This window comes from Python bivittatus, unplaced genomic scaffold (assembly GCF_059951505.1).
Source record: "Python bivittatus isolate LINGU-HERP-01145 unplaced genomic scaffold, Pbiv_v1 ctg000690_np1212, whole genome shotgun sequence".
Taxonomy (NCBI): domain Eukaryota; kingdom Metazoa; phylum Chordata; class Lepidosauria; order Squamata; family Pythonidae; genus Python; species Python bivittatus.
This window is the reverse complement of record NW_028277096.1, coordinates 12439979-12452647: the sequence shown is the minus strand read 5'-3', so window position 1 is coordinate 12452647 and position 12669 is coordinate 12439979. Positions and strand designations below refer to the sequence as shown.

At 42.2% G+C, this 12669-nt stretch overlaps 1 protein-coding gene across 3 annotated transcripts in view; it reads right to left on the bottom strand.

Annotated features, from left to right (window-relative positions):
• Nucleotides 1-12669, bottom strand: part of CLIP2 (CAP-Gly domain containing linker protein 2) — a 70652-nt gene that overhangs the window by 18746 nt on the left and 39237 nt on the right. For 2 of the 3 annotated variants that reach the window (XR_015798165.1, XM_007421185.3), the window contains exons 5-10: nucleotides 11891-12015; nucleotides 8741-8954; nucleotides 7748-7945; nucleotides 6450-6553; nucleotides 5336-5396; nucleotides 3609-3713 (exon numbers count right to left, since the gene is read on the bottom strand). Coding sequence is in view for 2 of the 3 variants with exons in the window: in XM_007421185.3 (XP_007421247.1) it covers nucleotides 3609-3713; nucleotides 5336-5396; nucleotides 6450-6553; nucleotides 7748-7945; nucleotides 8741-8954; nucleotides 11891-12015 (807 nt within the window). In the remaining variant the exon portion in view is untranslated. The remainder of the gene's footprint in view (nucleotides 1-3608; nucleotides 3714-5335; nucleotides 5397-6449; nucleotides 6554-7747; nucleotides 7946-8740; nucleotides 8955-11890; nucleotides 12016-12669) is intronic. The other variant, XM_025170120.2, reaches the window with a different exon arrangement.

The window sequence follows — 12669 nt, the reverse complement described above, 5'->3', positions numbered from 1 at the left end:
TGGGTTGCTGAAAGTGCAAAGCAAAGTGAGAAATAAAATAAATGCCAGCATTCTTGTCAACTGATGTATCAGATTATTTCATAAGGCTGTTAACAGACATTTCAACTCTCAACCCTAATCTGCTAAATTGGGTAATGTCAGATTTGGGTTTGCTCAATTGTTCCATAGTCATTGACTCTTTGCTCGCCATATAGCTTACCCTGGTGTAAAAGAAAGTGTAAGCCAGCCACACCAACCAACCAACCAACCAACCAACCTATGGAAATTGGTTAGAAGTCATTAACAGAAATGTTCAAAAGGAATACATAAGGAATGGTGCTTGATGTATAAGCAAACTGCTGACCATGGTTAATGTTTAATGATGGGCTTAGAAGCAGCTGGGAAACTGATGCGGTACAGCACCTTTGGTTTATGAATCATGGTAAAAAGGAAACAGAGAGAACTGGAAGGCCGGCATATTCAAAGGTATAAAGTCTGGCAACACGGGCTGGTCTGCTGAATGGAAGCGCCAAATTGACTCCAACGCTAGCTCTAAACATTCAGAATCGGAAGCGCAAAGTTAGAGAAGGACTCAAAAGTTTCTGATCCAAACCGCTGCCTGACAGAGGAAAGTCAGAGCATCTCCCAAACTCAGTTACAAAGCTGAGGACACAGCAAGGGAGCACCTGCCTACCTGTCACATAATAATCAGTGTCACTGTGAACTGCTCTTATGTCTCCAAAAGTCTCTCGTAAGGTTCATCTGAAATCTACTCTCCTCCTACAAAATCCCACGAAATGTAATCTTATCCCTCAGGGCAGCAGAGAGCAAACTTTGTCTCCTCGCACGGTGACAGCAGCAGACCACACTGATTAGTTCACAGAGGCTAATCTTAACACCAGCCACATTGTGTCTTAGGGTGATAGATGAACCTTATCAAGAGAAGGAATTTGTTTTTTAATAAACAAAGTAAATTGTGCAGAACTTTCTAAGATTCATTCACTCCAAAAGCATGCTTTCTGCAGAATCCCAAAAAGCAAGCTCCATTCCCACAGAATTCCTCAACTGGTGAGAAGGAGCAAATGGGTTTTAAAACCAAGAATCTTAAGAACAGAGATCAATACAGGCCTTTTAAGTTGCCCCTAGACAGTTAACATGTGGACAGCAGACAGAGCAACAGTTACACAAATGGTACTTTTTTCCATGACAAAGAGATGTCCCCCTGCATTTTGATCAACATCTATGTTTTGGAAATTATTTCTTCCATACATATGAAGTAGTATAGCCCAGTTTTATGCATATTGATATCACCTTCTGCATTATTTTTGTGCTCATGTTCAGCTTTTTTGGAGGGAGGAGGGGGTAAAACCAGCATAAAATGATTTATTTCTATTTATGTTACTGAAGTTATATTCCACTCAACTCCAGTAGCTTGAGGCAACTTTACAAATACTTTAACAATAATTCAAATTCAATCTAACAATTAAAATCATAAAAAACACTAGGATAAAAACTCCAAAGGACTGTATAAATAAGCCACTTTCCCAGTTTTGTATACAGAGATAACGAAATAAACAAACAAAAATTGAATAGTACAGTATTATTTCTCCATATATGAGCACTACGGCTAGTAATAGAATACATTCCTGGTCGCAACAGTAAACAATGACAAACTATGGCTAAATTCTGACATCATCAGAGGTGAAAATCACAAATTAAAAATATTGCATATAATAATGGCTTCCTTTCTTTTTAAAGATACTGCAAAATTTCACAAAAGATTTATAGATGGGATAGAGAGCCAGTGGTTGGTGCAGTGTCTAAGTGTTGGACTAGGACTGGGAGACCTAGGTTCCAGTTAACTCCACCCTCAGTCAGAAATTCACTGTGTGGCTTTGGGCTTCTCTTGTTCTCCCTCAGCCAATATAGTGTAGTGGTGAAGATGCTGGACTAGGAGTGGGGAGATCCAGGTTCTAGTCTCCTCTCAGCCATGGAAGTTCCCTCAGGGACTTGGGGCCAGTCCCAAGTGTCAGTGTGGTATACTGCTGAAGGTGCTGGACTACGAGCAAGGTGCCTCATGTTCTAGTCTACCTTCAGCCATGAAAGCTCATGGGACTGACTTTGGGCCAGCCCCTCTCTCTGAGCCCAACCTATCTCATGGGGGTCCTGCTGTGGGGATAAAATGAAGGGAAATCCCCATGGAAGCCACCTCAAGCTCTTGGAGGAAAGGTAGGATGTAAATCTAATGAATAAAGATTTTAAAAAATGGTACCAGGAGCTATGCCTAACAATGGGATTAAGCATTAAGCATGACATTACAACATCCCGGAGGACTGAGCCCCAAATCTAGAATGCTTGGTTCTGGTTGCTGAGTGGGATTTTTATTTGGAGAGTATGTTTTTCTGGATCTTTTGTGAAATTTAGGTAGAATGTCAGACTCCAAAACAGTCTAGGAAAAGGAGCAGAGATATCTTGAACTTTCCCTGAAGCCTGATAGCATTTTTCAGTTCATGGTGACAACATGAGATACTATTAACGTGCCCAAAGACCTGTGTATCCACTATATCTGTCTCCAATTTGATTGGGCCTTTCCAATTCCCCTTCCCCTTAGATGACTCCATAGGGACAAAGGCAGGGTACCAGGCATGAAATAGACTCAAAGCCTTGAATATGATTTGACGGCACACGACAGACAGCGGTTGAAAGCCTATTCTGAGTTAGTACCAGAATGCCCAATTATATAGGATCCTCTTGTACTCTAGGATCCATGATTAAAAATGGGCAGGTATTGATGAATTAGATTAGATTAAATTACAATAGATGAAAAAGGCACAGGAAAAAGAGATCTTCTTCAAGGACCAACTTCATCCTAGTATCTAATACCATCCTTTTGGATAAGAATACTGATGCCTACATGCTTGTTTTTACCATGCATTCCAAAATGCTGGTCCTGTAACTGCAAAATTTAGTTATGATGCAGAATTCCTGGGAGCCCAAACAACTCTGCAGTGGTGACGGGTGAATACAGGTTGCCATTTACCAAGTGCCAATTCATGTGCAGAGAATTGCACAGAAAACTAGCTGGTGAGGGGTTCCGGACAACAGAAGGAAACAGAGGAGGATGAATTGTAACACCTCCCTGCTTTCCAACTGGGTGAGATTGCTAGGTTAGAGACAAAAGAACAATCTCTTCTTCATGGGATGCAACCACAATAGAGACAACCACTTGCAAAGCCAAGTAGAGCGTCTATCATCTGGTAAATAGCTTTCTGTATTCCACCAATGATTATTGTTAAACTGGATGATGAATGGCAAAATCGGTCAGATCCAAATGATATGCATGAGAAGCTGCAGAGTGGAAATCAAAGGAAAGATTTGTCTCATAGGCAAAGACGGCAAAACTGCAAAGTGTTACGATCTCCAGAAAAGCGGAGAGGGGATTGTGGGGAGCAGGGGAGGAATTGCAAAACAGAATATTAACATGAGACATGAAAGCTCAAATTAAAAAAAAAATCAATTAAAAAAAAAAACTAAAGGTCTATAGGAACTATCAACATAGCCATCAAGCAATTTGGTCTGCAGGCATTGGCTAGCATGAAGTGGGGCAGCCAAGGGGGATGTGGGATTACCCTGCTGTCCTCCAATTCTCTGAGAAGTTTTGCTGCCTGCGTCTTCTCAAACAGGAGGCTCTGCTCGAGCTCCCGTATTCGGGCATGCTCCAGCTGCGTCTGAGTCTGGTCACACATCAGGAGGGACAACGAACAGGAGAAAGAGAGTAGAGAACAAGGGAATAATAATAATAATAATAATAATAATAATAATAATAATAATAATAATAATAATGATGGAGATGCCTGCAATGTTATCTTCAGTATACAAGGTGAGGAAAGACAGTTCACAAAATAGGGTGGGAAGGAGGGCAAGGTTGGGAAAGACAGGGACAGCCTTCCAAACAAGATGCAACGTGTGAATACAGCAACTCTGCAAGAGAACTGAAAAGTAGCTTTCACGTTAATCCTCCTCACAACTGCAAATAGACACACAAACCATTAAATACATAGGTGTACATCTCTGCATGCCACGATCTCTACATGTGTGTACATGTAGGCACATGCACACGTAGACACATGTATGTACATGTAGACACATGTATGTGTGTACATGTCTACATGTCACAATCCAAGTTGGATTCCCTTCCCACTGCAAATAGCTGCTCCAGACAGTCTCCTACTGAGTCAGTTCTTGTTCTGGAGAAAGGACGCAGAGCCACAGTTCGTGTCAAGTCCATCTTAGAAGGACACCGAGCCTGGGAATTGCTACCAGACCAGACTGCACTGCTCACCCCAAAATCATTATCAGAGGACCACTGAGTCAGATGCATCGGGGGAACAGCCCCTGCAAAGCACTGATATTGGGAGTTTCTTCTTTGGATCAATCCTAGTGTGCACAAGCTATTTATCCAAGACAGTATATTGATTGTGTTATCAGCCGACCACCCAAATTAGGATATATTGAGTCAGCCTGTTTGTCCAGGTCAGGCTGCCAGCAGATCTGCATATATGCTATATTAATGGGCGCTTCACTTAATATGCACTCCCTTTTGAATTAAATCTAATTTTAATGTCTCTGGGAAGAGGTATGAGCAATCTCTTACATCAGCCTTCCCAAAGCTTGTGCCTTCCAGATGCATGGGAACCGGTCTGTCATGATTGCTAGGGAGTGAAGGGAGCTGAAATTCAACACATGTAGAGCATTATTGCATTTGCTTGGGAGCAAGTCCCACTGAAATCAATAGGGCTTGGTTCTAAGTACACATTGATGGCATTGATAACCATTCAAAACAGTAAACCTCTCCTAGAAGAAAGGCAAAGAATCCTGTAGGTTTTTATATAGACTTTGTCCAGTAAGAGTGTAGAAAGTGGGGTGAGCTTGAAACACCATTTCCCTACATACTAGGACTCAAACAAATGCTGTTTAAATTAGAAATAAAACTAGGATGATAAAAATGGGAAGGAAATGCCCATACGTGATCTTCACGCACGCTGGTGATTGAGCTGCATGTTAATTTACTGAGCCAAACAAGTTCCAAAGTCGTTAAAAATAAACAAACAAAAATTAGAATCCCTCTTTCCAATTATTTGACTATAAAAGTAGACTAGTCATATTATCCGCGGGAGACTCCTCAGTGTTATTTTGCCTGTGCCATTCTGCAAAACACACCCAACAGCCTGCATTTGATCCTCCATTAGCCAGTCAACACTCAGTTTATTAAAAGATGACATCAAAAGAGAGGAGATCACCAATGCTTCAGGCTACCGTATATATTCCAATAAGGAATGGCCATGCTGTCGATTACCTCCAAATCTCCCTTTGTAATGGATTCTTCCTCAACTCGGAACTGCAAATCCTCTACTTTCCTATTAAAGAAGGGAAAAAAGGAAAAGTCAGAAGAAAGGGACCATGTGCAACATTTTCCAAAGTCACTACATCCTTATAGCTCAGATTATGAAATGGAAGTCAAACAAGCTGAATTATTGCTGCTAAAAGAATCATCACTGCTCCTAGTGTTGTGCGCTGCCCAGAGTTGTTTAAGATGAGCGGCTGTATACATCTTAAATAAATAAATAATGTCGTGTTGTTGTTTTTTTGGTTGTCCCTTTGAGTCAGTTTTGACTCCTGGTGACTGCCTGGACAAGTCCCTGCAGTTTTCTTGGCAAGATTTTGGAACTGGTTTGCCATTGCCTACTTCTTAGGGCTGAGAGAGTATGACTGGCCTAAAGTCACCCAGCTGGCTTTGTGCCTAAGGCAGGACTAGACTCATAGTCTCCCAGTTTCTAGCCTGATGCCTTAACCACAACACCAGACTGGCTCTTTCCTACTCCCTAGCACATTACAGTGATCCTCAGTTAACGACCACCTGTTCAGTGACTGTTCAAACTTGTGACGGCACTGAACGAGTGGTACTTATCACCGATACTTGGCGTTCCGACCATTGCAGCATTCCTGTGGTCATGTGATTGCAGTCTGGGCACTTGACACCCAGCTCACGATTACGACATTGCAGTGTCCCACGTTCATGCGGTTGCCATTTGCAATCTTCTTTGCCAGCTTCCAGCAAGCAAAGTGAATGGGGAAGCTGGCAGGAGGTTGCAAATAGTGATCACGTGACATCCTCACTTAACAAACCACGGTGATTTGCTTAATGATGGCAACTGGGAGTGCCAGAATTGCCATTGCTAAGTGGCGCAGTCATGTGACATCACGCTTTACGACTGCATCACTTAGTGATGGCAATTCTGCTCCCAATTGCTGTTGTTAACTGAGGACTACCTGTACGATACAACCCACTTCAATATAGATATATTAAATCACCAACCTTGATTATTTGCCTGCTCCTGAGCAGACAAGGAGCCGTATTTCACTCACGCCCATTCTATTTTCAACTCCCCACCTCCTCAAATTGTGGGTACCTTTTCTCCTCTTCTAACTGGTTGAGTAACTCTACTTTCTCCTTCTGTGCTCCATCCAGCATGGCCCCTGCTCTCTGCAAATTTCCCTCTGCTTCAGTAACATACTAAAAATGAAACAAACAAAAAAAGCCCAATCAATGTTCCAGCATTGTACAGATTACACACAGATATAATTTCACTACTCTTATCCTTTATTCATGCCCATTAAGAAAATGAAATGACCAAACAAAGGATAAATGAACCTGGCAAATATTAAATTCTAATATGATTTTGCCTAACTTTTGCCTTTTTTTCCCCACAGAAGCTCAGGAGACATTCAACAAGGCAGCCTGGCCATTTCCCATCCCAACACCAACCAGAATGGAGTGTACAGGTAGTCCTCAACTTATGATCATTCGTTTAATGACCGTTTGAAGTTATGATGGTGATGAAAAAAGGGATTTATGACCAGTCCTCCCCCTTATGACTGTTGCAGTGTCCCCGCAGTCACATGATCAAAATTCGGGTGCTTGACAACCGGCATGCATTTACAACCGTTGCAGCGTCCTGGGGTCACGTGCCATTTGCAATTTTGACGAGCAAAGTCAATGGGGGAAGCCAGATTCACTTAACAACCATGTGATTCACTTAACAACCACAGTGATTCGCTTAATGACTACAGCAAAAATGGTCGTAAAATTAGGCATGACTCACTTAACAACCACATCAGTTCTGGTCACAAGGACTACCTGTACTTACTTAACAGTTTTGTTCAATATCTAACAATCTCTGCAAGAATTGCCTGATGTTCTAAAAGTCTACTTGCAGCCTTGCTAGTGTATGTGCGTGCATGCACAAATATGTGTAGAGCATGGAAGAGCATAATCTCAATCGGAACAATAGCAATACCGGTTTAATCTACACAGTCAAGGCTGAGAGCAGAAGGTGAGCAAAATCTGTAAGGCCACCTATTGACTATTCACCTATGTTTTGTGACTTTGGCAGCTTCCAGGCATGTGGACTTTGCAGGGTTCTCGTCAGTGACCCTGCTGGTTGTGGAATTCTGGAATTTGAAGGCCAGACATCTGGACATTGCCATGTTGGGAAACTCTGCTTTAGATGAAGCGTGGTGAATAATAAATAACAAATATAATTTCTTCTAATAATCATTGAATCATCATCTAATAATGATGGACCTATTTTGTGATGCACAAGAAGTCATACTGAGTGCTTAATAATAAATAATCCATAGTGTTATAAATCAAATGCTTTTCCTTCCTGGCTTCCTGTTCGATTCTCATCTGCACAGGTCTACCTACCTGCTCGTGTTGGGCTTTCAAGATGGCAATCTCCTTCTCCACCTCACATATGCGGCTGGTTGCCTTGGCAACTTCAGCGCGCTCCAGGTCACGCTCAGCCAGGAGCTGTTCGATGTGCTGCTGCTTCTCCTTCAATGCTTCCTGAAGTGCCGTCGTGCCAGAGATCTTCCGGGCATAGCGAGAAGAGGTCTCGGTCAGCTGCAGAGAGAGTGTTGGAAAGCCATGATGGAGAAAACTCAGTCAGCCTCTTTCTTCATGTCTTTAACATTGCCGCAAACTGAGCATCAAAATACAGCCTGAACACACAAATGCATTTAAGCTGGGCAGGACAGACTCTTCTCTTTCCTTTCCTGCCTAACCTGTCCTCAAAACCCTCCACTACCATATTGGGCTTTGGATACAGATCTGGGAAGGGGAGAAATGACAATGGTGTTGGTGCCAGTCAGGCCAATGAAGGCAGACTCCACAATTAAAATGTGCCTTCAATGGGTTCTTGCTTTGAATGTTATGTGACTCCAAGCACTGTGGTTTGGAAATCATGAGTTATGGCTTAGGGCTCTCTGTGACCTCAGCCGATTGTCATTTATGCCTTAAATCACAGTTAACAGGAAATGGCTTAGTGCCATGTATGAACCCAGTCACTCTTTCCTCTTTGATCATACTGCCAAGAACAACAGTTGCTGGTGGAGTCCATCTTGGAGGAACCAACATGGCAGTAGGCCCCAGCTTGTCCATCTCTTTCAAAACTTTGTGTTCCTGAGAGAAAATAATGGGAAGGGAACTGTAACCTGTCACTCAGCAATGCTGTTACTGGAGCTTGGATGATCATTGAAAAGGCATTTTAGAAACTGGAGGACAAATGACATCATATGCATCATGACATCATCAGCCACATCTGTGATGATTGCATCACTCACGGCACCTGCACAACTACATCATGAGGCATGTGATGTCCTCAAGGCTTGTTCTGAATCCCTATAAGCTGAACCTTACCAGTCCACTCCGGCTAGGCCTTCCCCCAACAGAGGAGGCCACGGAACTGACAGAGCTGATGGATGAGCTGCTGGGACTGTGGGTCAGGGCTGAGACCCCCATGGCCATCCTCTTACTTTTCTTCGCTTTGGCTGGGCTGGTGGATGGGAAACCAATCCGGATGACCTTATGGATAGGAGCAAAGAGGCCAAATTTTGGCGGGCACTGAAAATATCTGTAGATGAAAGACGGAGATGATTTTCAGCAATTTTCCAGGATAAAACACTTCCGATTTCACATTCTCTTCTCCCACAGGCAACGACTGCGTTTGTCAGTGAATCTAACACGCTTCACAGAGATCAGCCAGGCCAAGAACATGCAACCCTTTTCAGATTGTGAGCCACAGTTTCATGAGTGGGTGGGCCAGGTCAAAGAAGCTTGATCTGATTAAATAAAATTAAAGTTAAATCCAGTTAATTACTCCCTCTGTATTTAATGATTTTCTCTTCAGTCGTATTAAAAAGTTCAAGAGCGATGTTTGAATGATTTTAAATCCCTTCTCAAAGCCTAAATGAGCTTTATGGATAGATAAAATAAACCATAACCTCAGTGTGTGGATTTATTTACAGTAGAATGTACTCTCATTGTTGAATCTGTATCTACCACTCCTTTATCCTCAAAGTGTGACATCTGATGCAAATATCACAAGGATTGGGACTTCTGGCTTATAACCATTGGCAGCTCATTTTACCCTTCTAAGAGACATCAAAGAGGCTAATAATTTACAAAACACAACATACAGGTATTTCACAAGGCAACCAAAACATATGAAAAAAATATCCAATAATCAAAACACTACAATGAACTTATAAATTAAATTTGCAGTCTGGTATTTAATTGTAACAATTAAGTAAATAAAAAAGATTATTTCTATTTATTTTTCTTTCTAATGTTATGATAACTTCAAAACCATTGCATATTCCCAGAGCAGGTTATAACAGATCCAAATCATATAAAATGGTATTTGTAAAAACTATATTAACAACAAAGAGATAATAAAATAGGTCTCTTTAATTTAGCCTTCACTCTCTCTCTTTTCTTATTCTTTCTGGCAATATACTAGCCAGTCTTGCAAAATCTGGTGTCTTCTGGACGTGTTGACTTTTCATATCCTCAGTTAGGACAGCCAATGGCCAGTCTTGCTAGGAATGATGGGAACTGTAGTCACCCAGCATCTCCAGAGCGTCTCAAGTTTAGGAAAGTAATAGAAGATGAAGATTTTGAAAGCCAAAGATATTGGAAAAGGAGAAGAGCAGCTCTTGCATTTCCAACGGCTAGAAGGCAGAACTGCGGCTTTTCTCAAAAAAAGAGAATGAAAACCAAGGCAAGCCTCAGGAAAGTGGGGTGGGGAGGAATTGCCAGTAATATGATGTGGCAGTAAGTAGTGAAAAAGCAAATGAAGACTTTTATAGTCATGCCAAGTCATTTGCCCAGATGTGAGCAGCTGTTCCAGAACATTGCTTCCAATTTGTAGACACCCACAAGCACACACACAGAGCTGGCAGCTGTCCCAAACTGTCTGCCTACAAAGAGGAGGAATTGCTCAAGCATATCGTAGAAAGCTGAAGGAAGACTCTGCCATGCCGGGGAGAAGAGGCCAGCTTTGCAAACAGCTGGTTCAACCTGCCTCTTCCAAATAAATACAGAAATACTTGTTTGGATGCTTTCAACTAGATGCTGAGAAAAGGTAGGGGGTTCCAGTGGCACCCACATTTCCCTGCCAAGTCATTCCTTGGTCTTCTATACTGCATAATGAGAGAGCAACCAACAGACCAGCCTTCTCTAACCTGGTGCTCTCCAGTTGTTTGGGGGCTCCAATTCCCAGAATTCATAGCCATAACCTCCTCATTATCATAGCCCTTAATTTGCAATTTGACTCAGTCTACAAATCTAATCCTGCTGCCCTTGAAAAGCTGAAGAAAGTTACCAGTATGAGGGAAAAACAACAACAAGAAGCTGATTATTGCATCCATGCAGGGCTGAGTCATTGACCAAGTGTATCTGATGGGTATCCTCTCATTATGGGTTGTATCTTGATGACAGCAGTGGATAGCTACTGTAGTGCTGAGTGCCAAGGAGCCTGGACACCACTTTTATTTTCCACCATGGCCACAGCACCCATTGCTCCAGGACATTGTGGGAAATAAAAACAGAAGAACTACTGATGTACTGAGCTGGGGAAAATGCTACGTTTTGAACCCAAAACAAGCCAACATGATCTGGAGATCTACCAACCTATTTCAGGTCACTCATGGTTCATTAAAACCAAGGCTGGAAGACTTTGGTTGTTCCATGTTTCAGGCTAAACAAAAGAGGGCAAGGATGGTATATGTCATTCCCTCTCTCCCTCATACAACTCCTAGCACGCCATCATATCTCACCATCCTGCACGTCCACCCATCTTCCAAGCTGTTGCCAGTGTCCTTTGCTTCCTTCCCACTCCCCACAAATTTCTACCCAGAATAGCATGTTTTGCTTTTGTTATAGACCACCCAAAAATACTTATTGTGTGCACACGACAGGTAACGCATGCAATCTTTTGCACTATTCTAAGAGGAACATTTCAAATCTCAATTATTTCAAATTATGGGAAGGCAGAACATGTTTCAGCACCACTAAGAGATCTCCCTGGACACTGAAGTCCCAACACCTGCTCAAGGATGCTGGATATTGCATCTGTGGCAGGTGTTCATCCATGCTCAGACAGTATTACGGGGAGGAAAATTAAATCTGACAGGAAGAGATTTAAGGCATTTGGCATGTCAGACCTTGAGAACAGATGAGGGTGAGGTGGGGAGATGTAACAAGACATTCTAGTATGTCCTAAACAAAGCCATGCATCTTCTGTCCCCCAGAGCTCAGGACACAAAATAATAGGTTGTGTTTTTGAAGGAAGTCTGGATGAATGATAGGGAAATCCTTGGCACAGCAACCAGCAAGTGATTTGACAGTGGAAGGAGGAGAAGGAGGGGCCTTATTTGCCAATGAGTTCAAGCAGAGGCTGGACAGACATTTGTCAGGGATGTTCTAATCTGGATGCCTGCACTGAGCAGAGGAGTGGGCTTGGTGGCCTAAATTACTCCAAATGAGTCTATGATTCTGGGTGAGTACCTTGTTCCAGCAACAGCTCCATCATTCTTTCCCAAAGGTTCATCTAACTCCACGCCACACCATTCCCCTTTGGCGAAATCCGTCTCCCCTACATAGCGCACCACACCGGTTTTTGTTCCACCAACCTGTTAAAGCATTTGATGGAAAGAAAACTTTAAAAAAAAAATACTTTAAAAACCACACATAAGCAATGCACACATTAAGGTCTGTGTAGGGCTACAGGAAAGCAATTAATAGCATTATAAGGTTAAAAACAGTCATCCTTCAGTTCCAAAAAACAGAATGTGAGGCCAATATGTATATGAATAGCTTTTGCCATAAAGTAAGAGAAAGACAAATAGAATCTTTGCAGGATATAATTGTAAAAGTGCAAACTTCCAAGCGACACAGAAGTGCTTATCAGACAGAGTACAAAGAGAACAAATTGTATTCAGAATCTGTATTAAAGCAATAATTTTACTAGTCAAACTGAATATTCACAAAAAATATGTAGTCTTTCAAGTTTCCAAAAACTCTTCATCAGGAAATTATATTCAGCTATTTGGAGAAAGCAAACACTCCAATATTATGTTACACCATTCCCGAGAACATAAGAATAGCTCTGGTGGGTCAGCCCATCTTAGTCCAGCACAGTGGGCAACCAGATCTCCCTGAGGTGCCCAAGCAAGACATAGACACATTTCCTTTCCTACCACTAAGCCTGCTGACCCCAAGCTGGAGGTAACTTTGAATCTTGTTTGGTGGTTTGATGAAGGCCGCATTCAGGGAGATAAGCATTT